This window comes from Bubalus bubalis, chromosome 8 (assembly GCF_019923935.1).
Source record: "Bubalus bubalis isolate 160015118507 breed Murrah chromosome 8, NDDB_SH_1, whole genome shotgun sequence".
Classification (NCBI taxonomy): Eukaryota; Metazoa; Chordata; class Mammalia; order Artiodactyla; family Bovidae; genus Bubalus; species Bubalus bubalis.
In genome coordinates this window covers 87,955,237-87,980,989 of record NC_059164.1, presented here as the reverse complement: position 1 = coordinate 87,980,989, position 25,753 = coordinate 87,955,237, and the positions used below count along the sequence as shown (strand labels likewise).

Genomic DNA, 25,753 nt, shown 5'->3' with positions numbered 1-25,753 from the left:
GGAAAATTCTGAAAGAGATGGAAATACCAGACCACCTGCCTGCCTCTTGAGAAACCTATATGCAGGTCAGGAAGAACAGTTAGAACTGGATATGGAACAACAGACTGGTTCCAAATAGGAAAAGGAGAACGTCAAGGCTGTATATTGTCACCCTGCTTATTTAACTTCTATGCAGAGTACATCATGAGAAACGCCGGGCTGGAAGAAGCACAAGCTGGAATCAAGATTGCCAAGAGAAATATCAATAACCTCAGATATGCAGATGACACCAGCCTTATGGCAGAAAGTGAAGAGGAACTAAAAAGCCTCTTGATGAAAGTGAAAGAGAAGAGTGAAAAAGTTGACTTAAAGCTCAACATTCAGAAAACTAAGATCATGGCATATGGTCCCATCACTTCATGGGAAATAGATGGGGAAACAATGTAAACAGTGTCTGTCAGGCTTTACTTTTTGGGGCTCCAAAATCACTGCAGATGGTGATTGCAGCCATGAAATTAAAAGATGCTTACTCATTGGAAGGAAGGTTATGATCAATCTGGATAGCATATTGAAAAGCAGAGACATTTGCCAACAAAGGTCTGTCTGGTCAAGGCTATGGTTTTTCCAGTAGTCATGTATGGATGTGAGAGTTGGACTGTGAAGAAAGCTGAGTGCCGAAGAATTGATGCTTTTGAACTGTGGTGTTTGAGAAGACTCTTGAGAGTCCCTTGGACTGCAAGGAGATCCAACCAGTCCATTCTAAAGGAGATCAGCCCTGGGTGTTCTTTGGAAGGAATGATGCTAAAGTTGAAACTCCAGTACTTTGACCACCTCATCCAAAGAGCTGACTCATTGGAAAAGACTCTGATGCTGGGAGGGATTGGGGGCAGGAGAAGAAAGGGACAACAGAGGATGAGATGGCTGGATGGCATCACTGACTCGATGGACATGAGTTTGAGTGAACTCTGAGAGTTGGTGTTGGACAGGGAGGCCTGGCGTGCTGCAGTTCATGGGGTCACAAAGAGTCGGACACGACTGAGCTAGTGAACTGAAGTGAACTGAAAGAGAAATAAATATCCCATATACATTCTAAAATGGGAATGCCAAGTAGGACTCATTTTTCTTGCCAACTCCTGTGGCCTGGTGATGTCTTCCAATATCACTCTGTTACACAGAGTTCTAAGGCAAAGTCTAGACTTACTAGGAAAGAATAGCACAATAATTATGTCTGCCTCATTCATAAGACTGAGGAAGGGTGGGAGACACAGTCACACTCGCTTGCATGTTTCCCTATGCTTCCCCTTCTTTCTTCCTTTATATCCTATTCCTCTATAATTTCCCACAGAAAGATTTCTAGGTAAGATAGTTACATTATAGAAGGATTTCTAAAGCTTGATACTAATGCAAGGAAGCGATCAACTCCTAGATCATCCTCTAGATGATCCCCTAGAATTCCTTAGCAGCAGAAAAGAATGAAGAAATGGAAGAAGAGCTTGTCTGGAGCTTAGTTAATGTTTTTAGCTCTGATTGTTAAATTAAAATGTGTAAGAGTAGGCAAGGTACACATGACCTAGTTGATATCCACATAACTAGATTTTATTTACATACAATGGTTTTTCTAGTAGTCATGTACAGATGTAAGAGTTGGACCATAAAGAAGTCTGAGCACCAGAGAATTCATGCTTTCGAACTGTGTTGCTAGAGAAGACTCTTGAGAGTCATTTGGACTGCAAAGAGATTAAACCAGTCAATCCTAAAGGAAATTAACCCTGAATATTCATTGGAAGGACTGTGATGAGACTGAAACTCTAATAATTTGGCCACCTGACGTGAAGAGATGACTCATTGGAAAAAACCCTGATGTTGGGAAGGGTTGAGGGCAGGAGGAGAAGGGGTCAACAGAGGATGAGATGGTTGGATGGCATCACCGACTCAATGGACAAGAATCTGCAAAAAGCAAACAAACAAAAAAAGAATCTGCGTAAACTCTGGGAGATGGTGAAGGAAAGAGAAGCCTGGTGTAGTCCATGGGGTTGCAAGAGTCAGACAGGACTTAGCAACTGGCAACAACAAATCAAAGAAGTTTGTGAATTGCCAAAATAGCAGTTCATTTCAAACAGTATGAGAATCCACAGATGTCAAAAGAAAGATGATCTCTTTCTCTGTGTAAGTTTCTATGCTAGGAGCTACAAGAACATAGACAATATTTGTGAGTCAAATGAGTTTTCAAAATGACAAAACATAGACATGAGATATCTTTAAAAATTCAGTTTAACAGAGCAGGACATGATGAAACTTTATGGTCACTTATCAGCAACTGAAATACTTTGGGCAGGTGTACCCAGGCCTTGCTCTGAGGAGGGTATCAACATGCTTAGGCCTTAGAGAATGGATGGGATTTACTGAAATAAGAGGGGTTTGGGGGGAGGTTATTGAAGGTGAGTGGACGAAACAAGATTGAAAAAATAGGTCACTATGTCCTCCTGATGATCAAGTGAAGGAGCTTAACTTTCCTGCTGTAAATCACAGAAATCATTTGAAGGTTTTTGATCAGGGCAAAGAAATTTTCAAAGTAGATGGAGGTTATGCTGATAGCCATATCCAAGGTTGACTAAAGGAGGATAAAGAAACATGGGCTGGTATGTCAGTTAGTGGATTATTGGAATAGTCCTGGCCAATACAGTAGAGGTCTAGAAGGGACTGACAGCACTGAAATTGGAATGGAGGCAACAAACAATGAAAATGTTTACAAGAGACATTGAAGAGTAAAATGTGTGTGTGTGCTCAATCCTGTCCATCTCTTTTGAGACCCCATAGACCACAGTCTGCCAGGCTCTTCTGTCCATGGGATTTTTCAGACAAGAATACTGGAGCGGGTTGCTATTTCCTCCTCCATGGGAGGACTGGACTGTGTCTCCTGTGTCTCCTGCATTGGCAGGTGGATTCTTTACCACTGATCACCTGGGGAGCCCAAAGTGTGAAATAGGTAAGGCCTAATCACTGTTACACTTTCACTTTTCACTTTCATGCATTGGAGAAGGAAATGGCAACCCACTCCAGTGTTCTTGCCTGGAGAATCCCAGGGACGGGGGAACCTGGTGGGCTGTTGTCTATGGAGTCCCACGGAGTCAGACACAACTGAAGTAACTTAGCAGCAGCAGCAGCAATCACTGCTAGGGCTTCCAAGTGGCTCAGTGGTAAAGAATCTGCCTCCCAAGCAGGAGACTTAGGTTTGATCCCTGGGTCAGGGAGATCCCCTGTGGAAGGGAATGGGTACCCACCCCACTATTCTCAGCTGAAAAATTCCATAGACAGAGGAGCCTGGCAGACTACAGTCCATGGGGTCACAAAGAGTCGGACACAACTAAACAACAACAAGGATCACTGCTGAATATGGAGGCTGAGAGATATTAATGAATCAAGGCAGTATACTGGGAGAACAGGAAGACCTTTTTCCCAATTGAGAGTCAGATCTCCCTTCTAGGTGAGCCAAGAGACTTAGTGCTATTTTTCTGTCATAACAGTTATTATTCAGTTTTGCAGTCTCTATTTATCTACCTCTCTCACCAGACAGTGAGCTGCTCAAGGGTAAAAACCATGCTTTAGTTGTGCTACCTCTGACACAGAGGTTTTTGTATGTGTACAAAAATGGAAGAAAGGGAGTGGGGAAGGAAGAATTTGTTTCAGAGGGCGAGATAAGTGATGGACATCTATACATGGAGACGTGGAAGTAACAGTATATCATTCAAAATAATGCATTTGTATTTTACTTAATCATATTAGATTTTTCTCAAAGAACATCTTTATTACCATCCACTCAGACAATACAACCCATGGTATGGCACACTCCAAACATCCATTCTCAAAACCGAGATTCTACCATAAGGCCAACCTCCCAGCAGCCAAGACTTCCTAGTCCCATCAGAGGGAAATATTTATTCTACAAAAGTTCAAAGGTTTCAGCAAGGTTTCTGGAGACCTATTTAAAACCAATCAACAAAGCCTTAAAATGTACTTAACTTTGACCCTCCAATTGGATGTTGTAATATATCCTAAGTAAATAAACATGGCTACATGAAAAAGATGATCATGATAAATTAAAATGATAATATAAAAGAGATGACAGTCAGACAGAAGCTCATAACAGCAAGAGTGTTTTGAAACAACCCTAACAAGCCCCAAATTGAAGACTGGCTAAATGCATCTCCACATTCTGGCTAAACAAATTATGAAATATCTATACAAAAGGATTCTCTGTCATCATGACTGATGATGTAGCAGACTATCAAATGCAAAGATACTTCCTAGTCAGTAAGTGACAAAGCAAACTACAAATTACAAAAGGTATGCATAATATAACCTCTTTTGGGTGATAGCATAATGTTGTTGAAAGGCTCCATACTAAAATATTAACAGTAGTTATCCATGGATTGTGGTATCATAGGTGATACATATTTTTTTTACTTTTATTTCCAATTTCTTTAATAGACAACTATATCTTTTGTAAAACACTATAAAGTCCAAAAGGACACAGACTCTGTCATATTCATTTCTGTATGTCCAAGACACAGCACAAAATATTGCTCAGAAGTGTTCCAATGCTATTTGTTGAAGGAAGAAAAATATATTTAAATACATTTTTGTGTGCTTTGTTTTGTTTCTTTTTGGCCACATGGAGAGGCATATGGAATCCTACTTTCTCAACTACTGATCACACCCACATCCCCTGCATTGTAAGCAGGGACTCTTAACCACTGGATCACCAGGAAATTCCCCTAAATACATGTTTCTATTTAGCTGCTGCTGCTCTTGAGTCACTAAGTCCTGTCTGACTCTTTGTGACCCCATGGACTATAGTCCACCAGGCTCCTCTGTCCATGGCATTTCCCAGGCAAGAATACTGGAATGGGTTGCCATTTCCTACTCCAGGGGATCTTACCCACCCAGGGATCAAACACACATCTCCTGCATTGCTAGGCGGATTCTTTACCACTGAGCTATCAAGGAAGCCCCAGATTATAGTAACCATGAACAGGGGTGAAACATCTGGAACAGCAGGAAGTGGTATTGCTGAATTTCAGTCAGAAACATGCACTAAGCATTCACAGGAATATGTTTGCATTCCATACTCATTTTCCTATTATCTAACTCCATCTATTCTTGCATAAGTACCAGAAAGTAACCCATTCCACATAGCCACATTTGTCCAAATAAATAGTCATTTACTAATTTGTAAAGGAATCCAGAAGGAAAGAAGGGTAAAATAAATAAGTGAATTACAGAGAGGGAAAAAAGCATAAAAAATGACTGTGTAGATTGATGATTAAAACAAAAAGCATGATAACAAAAGGGAGAGAGTAACTAGGGAGGAGTTAATTAACCAGTCACTGGATTGGCAAATTAATACTCACTGGAACTATAAACAGATGGATCTCTTTTCTTACTAAACCTGCAATTTCAACTTATTCAAGATGGCTTCAATATGAAAATACAGGACGTAAGACAGTATAGCACAAATGAACTTTAGGTTCAAATGGAAACAACTTCCCAGCTTGGCTTTTAGCTTATTAGCTGAAACACTGGAGAAGCAAATTTTCTGCAACTTAGCTTTAACATATGTTTAAAAAAATAAGAGAAACAGTGTACAAAGTATTGATATGTAAAGCGTACAGCTGCCAAGAAAGGACTCAAGAGGTAGTATCCATTAACTGTGATCATTTATGTTACCAATAATCCAGTAATCAATGTAAGGGAATATTATTATTCAAAAGAAGCTACTTCCTTTAAAAAAAAAAAGGAATTAACTGGGGTAGGGAAAATAGTCTCCAAGGTGCACTTAAGGTAAGGCACATGCAGGCAGGCACAGATTATGCACAGGAAGTATTTCTGATTTGACACTGCTCAAGGTGAAATTTTATTTTTTAAGCAAGCTTTATCAAAACAACTTACTGCTTTCTTTTCAAGCTTTATGAATTAAAAAAGTTTATTCCAAGACTGTTCTTTGGGAGCCCAACTCAAGGAAATCCCACTCTCAGCCTTCCAGGTATAAACCAGGAGCTCCAAGAAATTCCTGGGACAAAAAATAAGGGCTGAAATTAAAATTAACAATATAAAGGGACATAAAAAAGCCAGCAGGAAGAAGTACAAAGAGAAACTTTCCTGATACTCATGTGACTCCCCTGTTAGAATATTAGAAAAGAGGAGTAAAAGGAATACAGTTAAATAGAAGCAGCTTTAAAAAGAAGGCATATATTAATAATAGAACCACAGGGCAGGTTTCTATGATGATTCCCTAACAGTGTTATATTCAAAAAAGTTTATGAGCTGTTATTCAATCTTTCTGTGTTTGGCAACAAGCAATAATAATCATCTCTGTTTAAGCCATGTATAGAAAAAAATTCTTTAATTTGGAACTTTAGTATACTATACAAGAAATTAAGAAAGAAGAGATTATATAAAATAAATGAAACTGTAGAAATACGCATTCAAATCTTTCACAAATATAGGAATACAGGAATTCCCTAGTGGTCCAGTGGTTAAGACTTGCTGCGTTCATTACCTGGCTGGGTTCCATCCCTGGTTCATGGTTGGGGAACTAAGATACCACAAGCTGCAAGATATGGCCAAAAAAAAAATAATTAGTTTTTTTTTTTTTTAATATATAGTATACAGACCTGGTATTACTGAATTGTCAATCAACCTCCCTCCCCTTCCCCTACCTTTACCCACACTGAGGATGAGCGCCATTTCAGAACTCAATGTCAGTCCTGTTTCTTTTATTTTCTTTATCTGTCCTTACTTAAATCATTCCCCTCTTGAATTTCAAATTGGTCCTCACAATTAGATTGTGCAAACCCAAGAGCATACACCACCGACAGTTTATTGTCTACAAGGTATGACTTTATTTAACTGTCTTCACTAGCATGACTTTACTATTCTCTTCCTCAACACAGTATTACTATTCCAGGAAGCTTTCCCCAGGGAGATAAAAAAAAGGTTACTATTTATTCTCAACATTTTTGAAACCCTCACCTCACAACTTCACCTTGCTGTGTATAACAAACCTAAACCATTATATCAAAATTGTTAACCAATTCTAACCAAGCCCTTGTATTGAAAGACCCATCCTCAACTAGACTCTCAAAATCTCCTAAGTAGCCCAACATTGTCCTCCCCAGGCTTCCCCCATGGCTCAGAGATGAAGAATCCACCTGCAATGCAGGAGCCACAGGAGATTCAGTTCCATCCCTGGGTCAGAAGATTCCCTGGAGGAGGGCATGGCAACCCACTCCAGTATTCTTGCCTGGAGAATCCCATGGACAGAGGAGACTGGTGGGCTACAGTCCATAGGGTGGGAGATTCAGACAGGGATAAAGCAATTTAGCATGCATGCAGGTCCTCCCCACTCCAAGATGTTATTAAGACTTTGTCAAGATTCAGAGCTTTCTTGCCATGGCAAGCAACAAACTCAGCTTTGCTTTAGCAAAGCTAAATGTTGGTGGTAAAGCAAAGCTAAATGGTGGTGGTATATCTAGGGAGCCAGCATTCACTGTACTTGCTCAGGCCTTTGGGCAGCTAACTCTATTTCAAAACAAGTTTGACGCGCCTGCTACCTGATGATTCAGTCCCTAGCATGACAGCATCCACTCTCTGACTTTTGACAGCTGTCAAAAGAAATCTACAAAGTAACCACATTTTAGTCAAGCTTATAAAAACCCGTCAGAACTTTAGCCTTACTCAAGTGTCAACACCACCTTAAAACGCGTCTCCTCACCACCCTTATTTCTCTCTCTTCCTTAATTTGCCAACAATTTAGCAACCACAGATTGTAAGGTTGAAATGAGGAAGGGGAGAGAATGAAGAGAAGTTGCTTTAAAAATGGAGGAACTACCTCAGAATTTTAATTTTCCCAAAGGGGGTCGGGGGGAATTCCCCAGAAAGCTTTCCAGCCAGGAAACATCTGAACTCCTTACAAATTAGAACTCTTACCTAGTTTCCGCCTAGACACGATTTGTGGGCTTTTTTTCTTTTTTTTTCCGGGGTGGGGGTGGGGGGTGGAGTTGTCAGTATAAGTTACCTGGAAGGTTATCTCCAATTCTAAGCCTGATTCAAAATTGGAGAAAAAACAGTGGAACACACCAAAATTCTGTATTCTTCCCACCCTCTCCACCTCCAAAAGAAAATAAAAAACGAATTCCTGCTCTGCTCTCTATTTCACTCTCCATTTCTGCGTTGACCTAGTTCTTCAAGGAGAAAATTCGGCACCGGGATGTGCCAATACGAGCAAAGAAAGGTACTATTCCGGATTTAAGATAAAGCAGTGCCTGACCCTGCTGACCTCCAATCATTTTATAACTTCTGGGGGACTCAGGCCCCTGGACTGGAGCAAACAAACCGCTGCAGGAGAGATTGACAAAGCGGACCAGGCCCCAGGGCAACATTCCCCACTACAGGGAACCGCCGGGGGCCGGCCGGCCGGCCTGGAGTCTCCGGTTTATCCTCAGTGACTGGGACACAGCTGGCTTTGAAAAAGGACAATAAATATACAGCACCACAGTTTGGTCTCGGGCGCAGCCTCTGGTCGGTGGCGCCTCGCCATTCGTCTTCGCCAGCCAGGCCCTGGCCCCGGTCCCCTAGATAAAACGGATGCCCACAGGCCCCCAGTCACACCTGTTAGGTGTTTCTCCGCGCGATGCCTCCGCCCCAGCCAACGCCTCCTGCCCGGCCAGGGAGCCGGGTGCAGAGCGGGGGACGCGATGGGAGACGCAGGGCCGGGCCTTCCCCAGCGGACTCCGCGGGGCTCCTTGCTCAGGGCTGGGGCGGGGAGGGAGGGGGGCAGCGAAGGCGGGAGAGGTCGGTCTACCCGGGCCGAGAGGGCCATGGGGAGGGCCGGGGGAAGGGGCGTCGCTGCTCGCGTTAAGCTTCCACAGCCTGCAGCAGAGGCGGCGGGGCTGAGCCGCGGAGGAGATGGGGTTTGCACCAGCGTCTGCATTTCTCCTCGCAGCCCCGGCGCCACCGCCCCTCGCCGGGCTTCGGCGCCCGATAGGCCGCGCAGGGTGAGCGCGGGCGCCGGCCGGCGGCACCTCGCCGAGGACTGGAGGCGAGGGCGCCGCGAGGTCGCGGAGGGGGGACTCCGCGAGCAGGGCGGCCCGCGCGTCCCCGGATCGCAGCAACTCCGGCCGCCGCCGGGCCGCGGCCAGGACGGAGCTCCCCGCGCGCCCCCCGGGGGCCAGCAGCGGCCGGAGGGCGGCGCGGGGCTCGGCCCCTCCGCCCAGCAGCTCCGCGCACCCGGCGGCGGTGGCGGCGTGGTTTCGGGTGCCCGGGCAGCCTCCGGACCGATGGCCGGCAGCGACGCGAACGAAGAGGGTCCCGTGCGGAGGGGCGGCGCGGCGAGGCGTCCGGGGGCCCCAGGAGGGCGGGGAAGCGAGGCTGCCGCCAGCTGCCCGGAGCCGCTGTCCACTGCTGAAGCGCCGGCCGAGGGCGCCGTGCTGCCGGCTTGGATGCGCCTCTACTTCTACGGGATGCACGGGGTCACCCTGGACGTGCTCCTGTCCGCGGCGCACCGCTTCGCTCGCCGCCCGGACCTCCGGATGCTGGGCTTCTCCTCGCCCTACCGTTGCCTCCTGCACTCGCTCACCCACTTGGCCCTGGAGAAAGTCTACCTGCAGCAGCGGCGCTGCCCCAGCGCCTTCGTCTTCAATTTCCTCCTCTACCCCTCGGCCCACGTGGGGTTGCAGACCCTGGCGGGCGCGCTGCTCCACCGGGTCGGCGGGCCGGGGGGCGCAGCGGCGCCGGGGGCGCTGGACTTGGCCCTGCAGTACGTGCTGGCGCTCTACCACTGCCAAGTGTTCCTGAAGCGCTTCCTGCACTTGCGGTACCAGCGGCGGCAACAGCTGCGGGGCGCGCCCCCCGCCCCTGCGGGTGCCCGGGCCCCAGTGACAGCCGGTGGTAGGCGGCGGCGACCTCGCGGTCCCAGGGGCGCTGGGGGAGCCCCCAACCAGGGGCTGCCGGATCTGCTCCGCTTCCTTTTCTTCGGAATGCACGGTTTTTTGGATGAGATCTTCTTCACATTCTTCTTTAACCTGCTGGGGCCCGGGGACGGGACAAGCAGCGGCCACACGTCGCTCTGGTCCTTCTTTATGTACGGCAGCTGCAGTTTTGTGGTGGAAAAGCTCTATTTCCACCTCCACTACAGTCGGGGCTGGGGCACCTGGAAGCGAGTACCCTTCTACGTGATCTTCATCTACGCGTGGGAGTTGTCCTGGGGCCTGGGACTCCGCGCTTGGGGCGCCTGTTCCTGGGACTATTCTCACTATCCGCTCAATTTCATGGGCCTTATCACGCTGATGTATTTACCTGGTTGGATATTCCTTAGTGTGTACCAGGACCTACTTTCCAATGTGTTGTGGCGGGTGCAATACGTACCATCTAACTAAGACCAAAAAAAGGGGGCACTGGATTCTCATGAATGAAGGCGATTTATTTTTACACAATAAAACGGAGGGCTTTTTTTTTTTTTTTTAGCCTTTTAATTTTTATACCTTTTACTAAACTTTACCACCAACCTGTTTTATTCGACATTTTAGTTTTTCTATTGGGAACGTATGCATAATACGATAATACTTTGAAATATTGCTGGAAATGTAACTCAGAGTACTTAACTCATCAATATTTTAAAACCCTCACTAGTCCAAACAGCAAACCATCATACCTTAACATCAGAAAGCTGTAGTATTCACTTATTTGCACTTATTTGGCGTAGGTGGGTGATAGTTACTATTTTATTTTATTTTTTTAAGTAAGGAAGTTCTTCAACTCAGACGCCAGTGATTTTTACAAGATTAGGGGAAGTTTTCTGATTTAATGATTTGTTTACTTTCCTTTTGGAAAAGACAATGGCAACCCACTCCAGTACTCTTGTCTGGAGAATCCCATGGACGGAGAGCCTGGTAGGCTGCAGTCCATGGGGTCGCTAAGAGTCGGACACGACTGAGCGACTTCACTAGCAATTTCACTTACTTTCCTTTTAATCCAATGTCATTTTAATTTCCTGCCATGTTTGCCAATGACTGCTGAAATCCAGTGTCTTGTACTTCTGAAACCACAATTAATAGCTTTTAAAGTGCCTCTGTATAGCACACAAATGAAAAGAAGCTGACAAATTTGAAAACACACCCTATGAATCGATTTTTAGATAAGAAATCTTTTTTAGCAACTCAGACAGGTAACACTGTGTTAAGATATTGATCTCCTTCCTGGAAATGATTGCTTTCCAATGTGGATTAGCCTTAAACGCCAAATGTGTTAACGTTAATCAGATCCTGTGTTATCTTTGGCTGTAAATTTTAGTCCTTATGCAATCATGTAAAATTTCTACCTTACATGTGCAAGGGCCATGCAAAATTATACTATCCTTAATAGTGTTCTAACCCTAAGGACTCTTTTCTATTTGAAGTTTCAAGAGTAAAAGCAATCCCATGGAATAAAATGAACTAGAATATTCATCCTAATTGTATTAGCCCGAATTGTTTTCAGAGGATACAGATATGTGTTTTCAGCCTATTTCTGCCATGGCTCACTTGTAAACATTTTTCCGTTTCCTTTGGGTCCCCTACAGAGTTCTTGGTTTAAAGTCCAATGTAGTTACGTGCATTATAAATCAATGATAGCTCTTTGGTGACTTGTTCTTAAAGTTTGGAAGCTCCAAGTTAAATAAGATGATGTGAACCATTTGAGAAATCATAGCTAATCAATTAATAATGTACTTTAAATTTGTTTACTGTGTTTTTATTATATTTAGAAAAGACAAATCGACTATTGAGTATAGCTCATCCAAGGATGACTAATACCTTCTTAGTTTTTGTTATAAAGATAATTAAGAAAGCTTGGAGTGTATACAAATTAATATATATTCCTATTCAAGTTGTTAGCTTGCCTATACTGTAAAAGGGCTTCCCATGTGGCACTAGTGGTAAATAACCTACCTGCCAGTGCAGGAGGCAAAAGAGATGTGGGGTCAATTCCTGGGTTGGGAAGATCCCCTGGAGGAGGGCATGGCAACCCACTCCAGTGTTCTTGCCTGGAAAATCCCATGAGCAGAGGAGCCTGGCAGGCTACAGTCCATAGGTCACAAAGAGCTGGACATGATGAACAACTAACACTTTCACTTCACAGCAGAACTGTTGAGAGATCAGCTCAAAGCTGCTTCTCCTCTCCTCTGTCACACTGATTGTTTTAGCCAGTCAAAGCTTGAGTAGAAACTGTTGAAAGTAATTAAATGTTTGCAGAGAATAAAAGTGTCACTTTGTGGAAAAGATTTCTGAAAACCTGGGGAGAAAAATAAAATGTAAATATAGACACTAAAGTTAGTCAGATGCTGGACAAAATATTTGTAATTCAAATCTGTCACATGTGCATGAGTCGAAGTTAAGTGTGGCATGGCTCCACACCATGCATTCCAGTGAAGACATAACCAAATCCACAGCTTCTGGACTACTGGCTAAATGTATGTATTCACCCTGTTGTCATTGACATGCCGCTCCTTCAGCTTGCTTAAACTGCCTAACCAGCATTCTCAGGCCAAACTCATCAAAAAAGCTTGCTATTTTGTTTGTTTTGCTTTTAATGTTAATCCTATTTAAAGAAAAGTTCAAGATTTTTCATTGATTCAATTCATTCAAGAAATAGTTATTGTGAGCCTGCTATTTTTCAGGCACTTGCCTGGACTCTGTGACTATAGCCATGACCCAACATAGACAAAAATCTCTGTCCTGATGGAGCTCACATTAGAATGTGAGTGCATTGATTTATATGCGATTATGCTGATTTGCAAGGCTACTGTTTCAGTATTAGTAATAGGTTATGAGAGGCAGATGTTGTCAGGGTTCTCATCAGGGTTCTCCCTGGAATATCAGTCCATCAGTCTCTAAAACAAAAGCCCATTAACAGTCCCTAGTGCTAGTTCTACAAAGAGCCCTGTTCATTTGTATTCAGGAAGTGATTAGCCTGTCTGTTAACTCAGCACCTTGCCTTAGGGCTTCTCATTCTGTGTTTACTCAACTTCTTAAAAGTAACATTTGCTGCAATTTTGAACCTTTCAAGAAAAAACAAGGAAAGGAAAGAACCATCAGACTGATCAACTTGGTTACTCATTAGTAGTTCAGATATAGAAATGATAAGGCAGTACAATATTAACTATTATAATAATAGTTAATATTTAGGTAGTGCTTACAACCTACCAAGAACTGCACTATTAACATGTGTTTATACTTTTAAATAAATATATGTATATATTTACATATATCTTAAATGAATATATTACATATGTCTCATATATATGTATTTAATTTTAAGTAATACATAATATTTTAGGCTCATATATGATATAAATTTAAGATACAACATATCTGATATGATATATGATATGATATATATACCTTAAGTATACGTGTGTGTGTGTGTGTGTGTACTCAGTCCCTCAATTATGTCTGACTCTTGTGACCCCATGGACTGCAGCCCACCAGGCTCCTCTGTCCATGGGATTTTCCAGGCAAGACTACTGGAGTAGGTGCCATGTCCTACTCCAGGGGATCTTCCCAACCAAGGGATCAAACCCAGGTCACTTGCGTCTCCTACATTGGCACAAACACACACACATACATATTTACTTAAACCTCTAACAACTCTTTCTCATGAGGACAGTGACACTGAAGCCCAAAGAAATAACTTGGTTAAGTAATCAAGCCATACAGCTATTTAGACAGACTCCAAGGACACTGGACTCTAGGCTCTGTTCTTAACAGAAAGGTTGGCATGCCTTAACCTACGGACCACAGTGATTTGGGATCGCCTGTGGATCTCACCTTACAATCTGTATTTTCTCTTCTCTGGCACTATCATAGATGCAACTGTGGCTGTATAAAAGTTAGATACTAGTAGCAAAGATACTCTGTCATGTTGCCTTTTTAGTCTCTGGAAATAAAAGGGTGCTAATACCAAGATGCATAACTGATAGTCAGCCTAGCTCTAATTCCCAGATGACAGATTTTCTAGTCAAGCAGTGCTCTGCAGTAGAGTTCCTCATCTGAAGTCAGATGGTCTTGAATATAAGAATAATATATCAAAATTCAAGATAACTCATATCACAAGCAAGAAGAAATATATATAATTAAGGCTCTCTTCTTTAATATAGCATTCAGAATGAGCTTCACTGTAAGCTATACAACCCCAAAATTAAAATTTTTTGCAGAGATATTTGTTATGTATTCAGTTAATCACCTTAGAGTTGAAGAAAGTTTTTTTGTTTTTTTTTTTTTTGGCCACATGACATTTGGGATGCTAATCCCCCACTAGGGATTGAATGCAGTCCATCTGCCTTGGAAGCATAGAATCTTAACCACTGGGGCTCCAGAAAAGTCCCAAGAAAGTTCTTAAAGAAAAACATGAAAAAAAAAGTAATAACTGTGGTTCTCATTCCATGTTTAACTTAGGCAATGCTGAAATTTCTTACATAAAGTGCTTTAATTTTTAAATCAATTATATCTCAGCTTTCAATCTAAAGAGAAATTTTAAGTTTTTCATGGTATCAATTAATATAGATGTTCCTGTGTTATATCAGGACTCCAGCAATGTTGATAATCCATTTCAGTATTTCACACATTTCACTGTACTTAACTATAAATATTTCATTACAAATATTTGACATTTTATTTTAAACTCAGAATATGATGTGCTTTATTGTTTAAGAATTATGAATTGGTTAATCCTACCCCTTTAAAAGATAATAATTTCTACTGTTTTGAAATAGTCTCTGCTGGCATAATTGACCTGGTTCTATTTTAAAAAGATGGTGAGAAAGAATTTTGGTAGATTACTTTGGTTCTCTCTCCATTTCCAAAGTACATTAAAAAAAATCACTATATTTGGAAAGGAAGTTATACTCATGATATAGACTTGGAATGATAAATAAGTCATTGTATTATAATATTTGACAGCATTTTAGTAAAATTGATCCTTGCTTGTATTAAAAGACTTTAAAAAACACTTTACCTTTCAATTTTAAATATAATATCCAATTTACTGTCTCCAATATACTTTCCAACAGTGCTTAATAGAACTAAGATCCTTTACTCAGAGAGAGTTAAATGAAACACCCTTCCCTTTTCTCCATTAAACACATGCCTCAGTTTATGCTGGAAGGAAAGATGGTTCTTTTCTGTTGCCAGTTTTTTGTTTTGTTTTTTTTTCTTTCTATTCTTAGATGTGGTACCAGAGGAATATACAAAAATAGCACTTGTCTGTGTGGACCTCTGTTCATTAAAATTGACCTCTTTCTAATTTTTAACATGGAGACATGAAGCTATCATACAGGCAATGACTTCCAGTTGCTAAAAACCCACGTTGTAAATTAAACTGTGATGTGTATAAATTTTCCTTTAGATATTTTTTCTTAATATAAGGAGATTGTAAATATGGAGATTTTTTTTCTTTACTCTTTGAATTCTCTTTGCATAAATGGTCAAACAAATGACCAGAGTGTTCCTAAGGAGAGAGACAGACACAGACAGGCTGATCCTTGACGTACAGAGAAGTTTAATGTTCTTCTTAACCTCTTAAAAATTCTATTATAATCCAAAAGTCACATGGATCAACTTTCCCATTTAGAAGAAAATATATCTTTACCACAATTAAGAATTAAGGATCTAAAGAAGCCATGAAGATTAATAACATCCAACCTTCTATCCAAGGCTGGAATTCCTTACATCTCTGACAGATGGTTTCTTAGCTCAGGTTGGACTATTGACAGTATTAACTGTGTTTTTCATGCAAAGACTAAATGGGAAAGCTACAAAGCTGTGTTAATACCCACCCCAGTCTATTTGACTTCTCAAAGTTTCCAGGAACTAACAAATACTGGTCAGCCAGATTGTGTATTGCAGTGAAACACTTTTTGAGATGGTCTTCTCTATTTAAAAGGAAAAAAAATCAATGTTTAATTCTTTTACCATAATACTCACTGTCTACTTATTGTATATTTTCAAATGAGGCTTTATTCACTAACTCTAGGCAACAGGACCTTGAGAGATTTGAGTAAATTAAAATTACTTCAGAAGAATAAACAAACAAACATTGGCTGCAAGCAAAAGAGTGAAAAATTAAATACTAGGAATCCTCCTTATGTCATTGGAATTTCAACTGGTTCAACCCAGGAAAAGCCTTTGGTTGCTGCCCAGGTCTACCTGAGAATATAAGCTGGGAGAGTTTCCTGGTAGCTTCCCTGAAGCTACCAGCTTCATCAAGAAACGCATTGAGCAGATGCAGGTGTGACGGAAGCAATTAGCTAACCAGAAAGGATGAGAGATACCATGGATCAATTCTCCCATTCAAAAAAAAAATCACACTTATGATATTAAGCAGAGAACCAGCTTCACTTTTGATGGGTTTCCTACAAATATTTATATTACATGCAAGGTATTTTATTAACATTTATACTTCATGCATGATAAAAATAAAATTAATCTCAAAGGATCTCAGTTTTGAAACTTTAAATATTTGAAAATAATCTTGAGAGAAACATGCAGAAAGTTTGTCATATCATTTTGATTACCCACTAACTTTTAGGAACAAAAGCTAAACTGAATATGCTCTTGTTCATTTCTGAAGAGGATCTATTTTTAATCTTAACTTTTTATTAGAAACAATGAGCAGACAGGAAGAAAAAATAAATAAAAGAGTTCCCTGGAGTACATCAGAACCAGTATTCAGATTTCAAGTATTTATAAACAAGAGTTTAACAAAATTTATCATTCTACTTACTTGTAATGATATTTTCAGCAGGCAAAACAGAAACAAAAGAATAATAAAGGCAGAAATAAAATATACATAGAAAGGGATAGTATTCAATAGTCTTAGAGAGTCCTTACATTATTTTTCTTTGGTGTAAATGATTCACATTAATAAATATTATTCTAGGTCTTTATACCATGTAAGACTTGAATTATGAAGAAAATTTTATGTTTATAAAGTACTGCATATGCTAAGTTTGGTTGGGTACCAAAATTTACACTTTATTGTTGCTATTGTTCAGTCACTAAGTCCTCTATGACTCTTTGGGACCCCAAGGACTGCAGCATGCCAGGCTTCCCTGTCTTTCACTATCTCCTGGAGTTTGCCCAAACTCATGTCCATTGAGTCAGTGATGCCATCCAACAATCTCATCCTCTGTCGCCCCCTTCTCCTACCCTCAATCTTTCCCAGCATTAGAGTCTCTTTCAATGAGTCAGTTCTTTGCATCAGGTGGCCAAAGTAGTGGAGCTTCAGTTTTAGCATCAGTTCTTCCAATGAATATTCAGGGTTGATTTCCTTTAGGATTGACTGGTTTGATCTCCTTGCAGTACAAGGGACTCTCAGGAGTCTTCTCCAGCACTACAGTTTGAAAGCATCAATTCTTTGGTGCTCAGCCTTCTTTGGGCTTCCTAGTAGCTCAGCTGGTAAAGAATCCACCTGCAGTGCAGGAGACCCCAGTTTGATTTCTGGGTTGGGAAGATCCCCTGGAGAAGGCTATTCAGTCCAGTATTCATGGGCTCTGATGGCTCAGATGGTAATGCAGTGCGGGAGGCCTGGGTTCAATCCCTCGGGTTGGGAAGGTCCCCTGGAGGAAGGCATGGCAACCCACTCCAGTATTCTTGCCTGGAGAATCCGCATGGACAGAGGAGCCTGGTGGGCTGCAGTCCTTGGGATCACAAAGAGTCATACACGACTGAACAACTAAGTACACAACCTTCTTTATGATCCAACTCACACACCATAAATAACTACTGGAAAAACCATATCTTTGACTATATGGACTTTGTTGGCAAAGTGATGTATCTGCTTTTTAATACACTGTCTAGGCTTGTCATAGCTTTTCTTCCAAGGAACAAGCATCTTTTAATTTCATGGCTGCAGTCACCATCTGCAGTGATTTTGGAGCCCAAGAAAATAAAATTTGTCACTGTTTCCACTTTTTTTCCATCTACTTGCTATGAAGTGATGGGAAAGGATGCCATGATCTTAGCTTTTGAATATTGTTTTAAGCTAGCCTTTTCACTATCTTCTTTCATACTTTATTGTTATTGATACTTATTTGATGAAATATCTGAGTTTGTCTTTTCTGAAATGATATTATTGGATATACTATAAAAATTTTAATAAAGTGTCATTGATGTGTGTACCCAATGCACAGGTAAACAGTCTAAAGCTTATTTAAATGTAAAATTGTGGACCTTTAGAGCTTGAGAAGATAACTAAACGCCACCTAATTCAACTCCCAGCCAAAAGAATTAGTTCTTCTAGATTATCTTTTACAGGAATCTGTCCATCCTCTTCTTGATCACTTCTGATGACAGAGCTCTTTGTACTTATTCAGATCTCTCAGGCCAACTCATTTCTTTGTTCTATATATTGATAGTTAGAAAATTCTTACCAGAAGGACCCCCCATCTGTAACTTTTATTTTTCCAACTATTTTATCCATAGACAAAACAAAGTTTTCCAAGTGTGTCTTAATTATCTTACTCCAGGCTAGATGTTCAAGATCCTTTAGCAATATATAATAAAATATACAGTAGTAAAATTATTACCTAATTTGATCTAAACACTTAATTTCTGCAAATGTAGAACAAAAGTAAGCATTATTAGCTTTTTTAGCAGCTCAGTCACATCGTTGTTTCTGTTAAATTTTCATTTATATACATCCTCTAGGTTTCTATATAGACTGCCGTTAACCCAGTGGTCCTCTTCATGCTCCTGTTCCTTCTGATATAAGTAATTGGCCTGGATCGGTGCTTGTCCCATATTCATTACCGGGTCTGAAAATGAATTAGAGAGAAATGAAGGTAAGTAGAGTGAAGAACAGAAAAGTTGCCATTGAATTCATTCTTCATTTCTTTTGTACCTCTTCTTCCAGTTTTGACTTTTGGGAGCAGGCATATGTCATTCTCTGTGTTTTCTCAACACTTAGCAATGAACTTAGCACAGAGCAGGTGCTCAAAATTTTTTTTTGGTGAATATATATGAATTCTCATGCCAGACATAATTCAATAGTGGAAACAGGAATTAGGAATGCTGCCAGGTGGCAACATGTGACTTCAATGGGACGTTTATTTATGGAACATAAATTAGATCCACCAAGTACCTAGAAAAAATGTAGAAATTGCTTAATCTTCTCATAGTCTTCCTTCTTTCCTGAGCAACTTCTTTTGCAAGACACAGAATTCAAGTAGTTCTCTTAAAGAATTTAGCCACATTATAATTTTTTTTTAAACTGTAAGCTATTTAGAGAACTTAACTATCCTTTAAAACATTATTTCTGAAATATGAATTTTTCTAAAAACTGACATATACATAAACTGATTGGTGGTGCTTATTTTATCACATGACACTTCAAAAAAGAAGGAGCTACCCAGTTTGCACCTTATTGATGTCTTGATTTTCTTCACTGTTTTTGCTGATGACCTTCTGGATTGGGGCAACTTTAGAACAGAAATGAAAATAAAATTCAAACTTACATGCTTGCTCAGTTGCTTCAGTCATGTCTGACTCTTTGTGACTCTATGGACAATAGCCGGCCAGGCTTCTCTGGCCATGGGATTCTCCAGGCAAGAATACTGGAGTGGGTTGCCATTTCCTTCTCCGGGGAAAATTCAAATTTAGTTAACTAAGTCATAAAATTGCTTCTAGTGGCAGGTGGTAAAGATTTATGATTTATTATCTATGAATCTGGTTCACTTCTTTCTATATTTCCAACCTCAAATATTAATATTACTGGCAGATTGTAGTCAGGGTTCTCCTAAGAAACAAAACTGCTGTGCTACTGCTGCTAAGTCGCTTCAGTCGTGTCTGACTCTGTGCGACCCCATAGACGGTGGCCCACCAGGCTCCCCCGTCCCTGGGATTCTCCAGGCAAGAACACTGGAGTGGGTTGCCATTTCCTTCTCCAATGCATGAAGGGGAAAAGTGAAAGGGAAGTTGCTCAGTCATGTCCAACTCTTTGTGACCCCAGGGTCTGCAGCCTACCAGGCTCCTCCGTCCATGGGATTTTCCAGGCAAGAGTACTGGAGTGGGGTGCCATTGCCTTCTCCAAGAAACAAAAGTACTAGGATGTAAATAGATAAACAGATAGACTTATTATAAGAATTTGGCTCACACATTATAGAAGCTGGTAAGTCCTAAGATCTACAGGGTAAGTCTGCAGACTGGAGATCCAGAGAGCCGCTGAAGTAGTTACAATCCAAAGGCCAGTGGGTTCAAGATCCAGGAAGAGCTGATGTCTCAGTTCAATCTGAAGACAGGTAAAAACAAATGTCCCGCTTGAGTGGGAGGAATTTCCTGTTATTCAGTCTTTTTGTTCTGTTCGGGTCTTCAACTGATTGGATGAGGCTCACCTACATTAGGAAGGACAATGTACTTTATCTATTGACTTAAAGATTAAACTCATCCAAAAAACCCTCACCAAAGCACTCAGAATAATGATAGACCAAATATCTGGGCATCCAATTGTCCAATCAAATTGATACATAAAATTAACCATCACATAGATCAAAGCATTTGAACCAAAGGAGTTAAAATAAGCATAAGGAAAATGTGACGAGTCCATTCATTCATCTAGTCAACAGCTATTTAAATGTGTACTGTGTTAAAAAGTAAGAAGACATAGGCAATTATTTTTTCATAGAGTGGAAAATGCGAATTTTAAAACAAAAGATGCTGTAGGTGGAAATAATGGTGCTGCCACCTAGGTGAGAGAGCATGTTGGGAAGATTCTAGTTGGAGGGCCCAACATGCTCAAAGACCTGGCAAAAGTATCAGAGCACTGATTAACTCAAAGCCTGTTGTATCTGGTTGAGCAGAGTGGTGGGGGGAAGAGTGAGACCTGAGCTAGAGGGGTAGGCAAGAGGCAGGTCTTGAAGCTTTATGGAAACACTAGAGTTTGGAGGACCATTTCCTAAGGATGTTAACAAGTTAATTAAGGGTTTTAAGCAGGCAAAGGACTTGTGGTTTGCATTTTGCAACTTGCATTTTTAAAAAGAAAACAGATCAGAGAGGACAAGATTACATGTAGAGAAAGACCAGTTATGAGGCTGTTATACAAAAGATGAAAAAGATGATAGAAAGAGACCAGCATTTTGACAGAGGAGATGGACTAAAATATAGATTCAGAGATAATCAAGAGTCAGAACAGACGATGAATAGTGATAAGATGGTTGTGCGAATCAAGAGAGAGAAGCAGAGGCAACCAGCCAGCTAAAATTGTAGACTCAGAGCCCCGAGGACCTCTGAAAGTAAGTAAAAAGTGGAAGCCTGCAAGAGATATGGAAATAAATGATCAGATAGGCAAGAGATCCTGAGAATGCAATAGTGTCAACAATAGAAGAGAGGAAGACGAGAATGTGTTCAGTGACATCTGTAAAATTAATCAACAAAACCACAATTAAATAGAGATGGGAGCTTCCACACCATGCAAGGAGAACAGAGCTCATTGAGAAAAAGAAAGACTCCTCTCTTCGAAAGGACTCAGCCAGTGAGAATCTGTGGATTCTTTATTTACTCTGGCTCTCCCAACTGTCTTTTCCTGTCCGTGAAAGTTTCTTCTTCCTTTGCCATGTGGGGACTTGCACATGGATGGCTGTGGTGGCAGACCCTGCATTGTGATTCTCTGCTGAACCTGAGAAAAAAATCTATCTTTTCTGGAGAAATATCTGGCAATCAGTTTGTTTCAGGTCAACACATGAAGTTCAGCCTAAAATTAAATTTAAGGACAGAGTTAATGACCAGTGTATTTCAAGATATACAAGAAAGAGGAATAAAAGCACAGAAGGAAGGATGCTAGATTATGCTATTTGTTTTCTAAATATGACATGTGTTTGTTCATTTAATTCTCACAGCAACCTGGTGATGTAAATACTATTATTATCTTGGTTTTTACATAGGCTATTACTGTCACATGGGAGAGTTAATCATTTTGCCCAAGGCTTGCAAATGAAAGAACCAAAATTTGGACTCAGACACTCTAGATCCCAAGCTGCATTCTCTATGTAGGTGTCTACACAGGCAGGTGGAGGAAAAGGGCAGAGAGGGAAAAACTCCTAAGACTGGCATTGCACTGGATTTGCATGCTGCCCAATATATGCAGTCCAATAAAGAACCCAGAGAAAGTCTGAAGTCCATTCTACTCAAAAAGTATTTAAATCTATATGTCATGACTAACTCTGATTCTTGATTCATTCATTCATTTAGTAAAAATTTATCGAGCACGTACTAGACAATAGGGCTTCCCGGGTGGATCAGTGGTAAAGAATCTGCTTGCCCAGGCAGGAGATGCAGGCTCGATCCCTAGGTTGGGAAGATTCCCTGGAGAAGGGCATGGCAACCCACTCCAATATTCTTGCTTGGGAAATCCCATGGACAGAGGAGCCTGGTGGGCTACAGTCCACCGGGTCAAGGAAGAATCAGACCTGACTTAGTGACGGCTGCTAAGTCGTTTCAGTCGTGTCCGACTCTGTGCGACCCTGGAGACAGCAGCCCACCAGGCTCTGCCGTCCCTGGGATTCTCCAGGCAAGAACACTGGAGTGAGTTGCCATTTCCCTCTCCAATGTATGAAAGTGAAAAGTGAAAGTGAAATTACTCAATTGTGTCCAACTCTTCGAGACCCCATGGACTATAGCCTACCAGGTTCCTCCGTCCATGGGATTTTCCAGGCAAGAGTACTGGAGTGGGTTGCCATTGCCTTCTCTGACTTAGTGACTAAATAATAGCAACTAGATAATAGGCAGTGAGAATGCTGTGGGATTAAATGTCAGCAAGTCTGACATAGACCTTGCCATTGATATCCTACCTTATTGCATCAGTCAGCTCAGGCTGCCATAACAAAATACCATAGATTAGCTGACTGAAGCAACATAAACTTACTTTGTAGTTCTGCTGCTGCTGCCGCTAAGTTGCTTCAGTCATGTCCGACTCTGTGCGACCCCAGGGACTGCAGCCTACCAGGCTTCTCCGTCCATGGGATTCTCCAGGCAAGAACACTGGAGTGGGTTGCCAGTTCAGGAGGCTAGAAATATGAGGCCAAGCTTTGGTAGGATTCTTTTTTAATGAGAGCTGTCTTCCTGGCTTGCAGATGGCTGCCTTCTCACTGTCTTTGCATGGTGGACAGAGAGCAAGCTCTCCACCTCTCTTCTTATACACTAATCCTATTGGATTAGTGACCTCATTTAACCTTAACTACCTGTATACAGGTTGTATCTCCTAATAGAGTCACATTGGAGGTTGAGGCTTCAAAATGTGAATCTGGTGGGGAACATAATTCAGTCCATAGCACTTACTCTTTTTTAATTCCCACAATGATCCTATGTGATTATTCTAGTTACTACTGATTATTATCATTATCTACAGTTTATAGATGAAGTCTATAAACTGGTGCTAGAGAAGATCTTTGGGAGTCCCTTGAACTGCAAGGAGATCAAACCAGTCAATCCTAAAGGAAATCAACTCTGAATATTCATTGGAAGGACCGATGCTGAAGCCGAAGCTCCAGAACTTGAAGGCCACCTGATGCGAACAGCTGACTCATTGGAAATAAGACCCTGAGGTTGGGAAAAATTGAAGGCAAAAGGAGAAAAGGGTGGCAGAGGATGAGATGGTTGGATAGCATCACCAATTCAATGGACATGAGCTTCGGCAAACTCTGGGAGATAGTGAGGGACAGGAAGGCCTGGTGTGCTGCAGTCCATAGGATTGCGAAGAGTCGTACATGACTTAATAACTGAGCAACAACAAAAAACATAGATGAAGTCATTGAAACTTACCTGTCCACACAGCTAGTAAGAGACAGGAACAAGACTCCATTTCAGTATTTTTGTTTTTTAATTTTGCTACACCAGCATGTGGTATTTCAGTTCACTGACCAGGGATCAAACCTGGGCCTCCTTCTTTGGGAGCACAGAGTCTTAACCAACTGTACCCCCAGGGAAGTCCCTCAGTGTTCTTTTTAGGCAACATTATCTATCTCTCAGAAAGTTCAGGGCTGTATCGTTCCACAGGGAAGAAGAACAACTGAGAAAAAAAAAAAGGGAGCTGCCTCTTAGTTTTCTCCTTCTAATATTACGTAATAGAGTCATCCTCATTGCTTTTTTTTTTTTTAATTCTCTCTAGGGACAAGTTCTATTTTGTCCAGTCCTAATTTTAACCTTTCTTACTAGTTATGCACAGATTTTTAAGTGAGCCCCTCCCCATTTTTATTTTTTTCTTTAAAGTCTGTGTATTTGTTACTCAGAAAATAAGCTCTCTGGAAACCTCTGAACACAGACACTGTGTCTCCAGGCCTTTCTGAGAGGCTGAGACAGAGGCCCTAGAGTGCAACTATACTCGGAGTCAATTCATTTAATTTCAAAGAAACTATTTTTAGATTGGCATTTAAAATACTTGACTTGGGTATTCAAGAGTACAAAATCAATTTTCAATGTATTGAAACTATTATTAGGTAACTACATCTCCATTAAGTTTATAGGGTATTTATTTCCATTTCACAGACATGAATTCCTAAGGCGATCTATAAATAACTCCAGATATACTTATCTGTGTGATGCTTTGCTTTGGTGGCATAAAACAGAAAACATAGATAGCAAGGTATTGAGTTTTCTTTGCCAAATGAAATAGTGTGTTTTTTCAAAAATCCAGAAAATGGCATATTACTTTGGAAAGCTGCATGCAAATCAAGTAGTTTGGACAGTATCAAAAGGAAATGGTGATCTCCTAAGCAACTGCTGTTTGCAGTTTAAGGGTTCAGTATGTTCCTTCTTCAGCTAAAGCACAGCATAGCGAAGGGACGCATCATCCACGGGTCTCCCCTGGTGTTAGAAATGATCAGCCTTCCAAAAGCACTAAAAATAGCCTGAGTGAAAAACCTCTTGTCAAAACAGCTAGATGAACTTTTCGAGGCTTAATAAACTCCAGATTTCTAAATGTTACCACACAAATTATATCCTTGGGGTAATATAATTATTTCAATGGTAAGAAATTCTGTTAGGGATCAGCTCAATGCCTCCAAACAGTTTAACAAGGTTGATTAAAAAAAAACTTCTCAAAATGGACAAGGTCTGTGATTGAAAGCTGGCTCTTCAAAAATGGCCTGTCTACAAAATTACTTTTTTTTCCCCCCTAGTACCAAACTTTCTTGAATAGGTCCATTCACCAAAATAGTTAAATATTGAAAATAGTTGAATCTTGAATGAGTCCATTCACCAAACTAGTTAAATGTTGATAAATAGTTGAATAATCAACTTACTCTGAACCAATGCTGTCCAACAGAACGTTCCACAGTGAGAAATGTTTAATATCTGTTCTGAACAGGGGCTTCCCTGGTTGTTCAGACAGTAAAGAATCCACCTGCAATGCAAGAGACCTGGGTTTGATCCCTTGGTTCGGAAGATCCCCTGGAGAATGGCATGGCCACTCACTCCAGTATTCCTACCTGGAGAATCCCCATGGACAGGGAAGCCCCAGGCTACACTCCATGGGGACGAAAAGAGTCGGACACAACTGGGGAACTAAGCACACATACACTGTCCAACATGCCAGCCACTGATCGCATGTAACTGAGTGAGTGAGTGAAAGTCGCTCAGTTGTGTCCGACTCTTTGCGACCCCATGGACTATACAGTCCATGGAATTCTCCAGGCCAGAATACTGGAGTGGTTAGCCTTTCCCTTCTCCAGGGCATCTTCCCAACCCAGGGATCA

The 25,753-nt window shown here is 41.2% G+C and overlaps 1 protein-coding gene across 1 annotated transcript; it reads left to right on the top strand.

Moving 5' to 3' along the window:
• The first annotated feature begins 8,651 nt into the window (after positions 1–8,651).
• TMEM229A (transmembrane protein 229A) lies at positions 8,652–12,295 on the top strand. The gene has a single exon (XM_006072801.4). The coding sequence runs from the start codon at positions 8,736–8,738 to the stop codon at positions 10,413–10,415; it is 1,680 nt and encodes a 559-aa protein (XP_006072863.3). The 5' UTR covers positions 8,652–8,735; the 3' UTR covers positions 10,416–12,295.
• Positions 12,296–25,753: the final 13,458 nt, after the last annotated feature.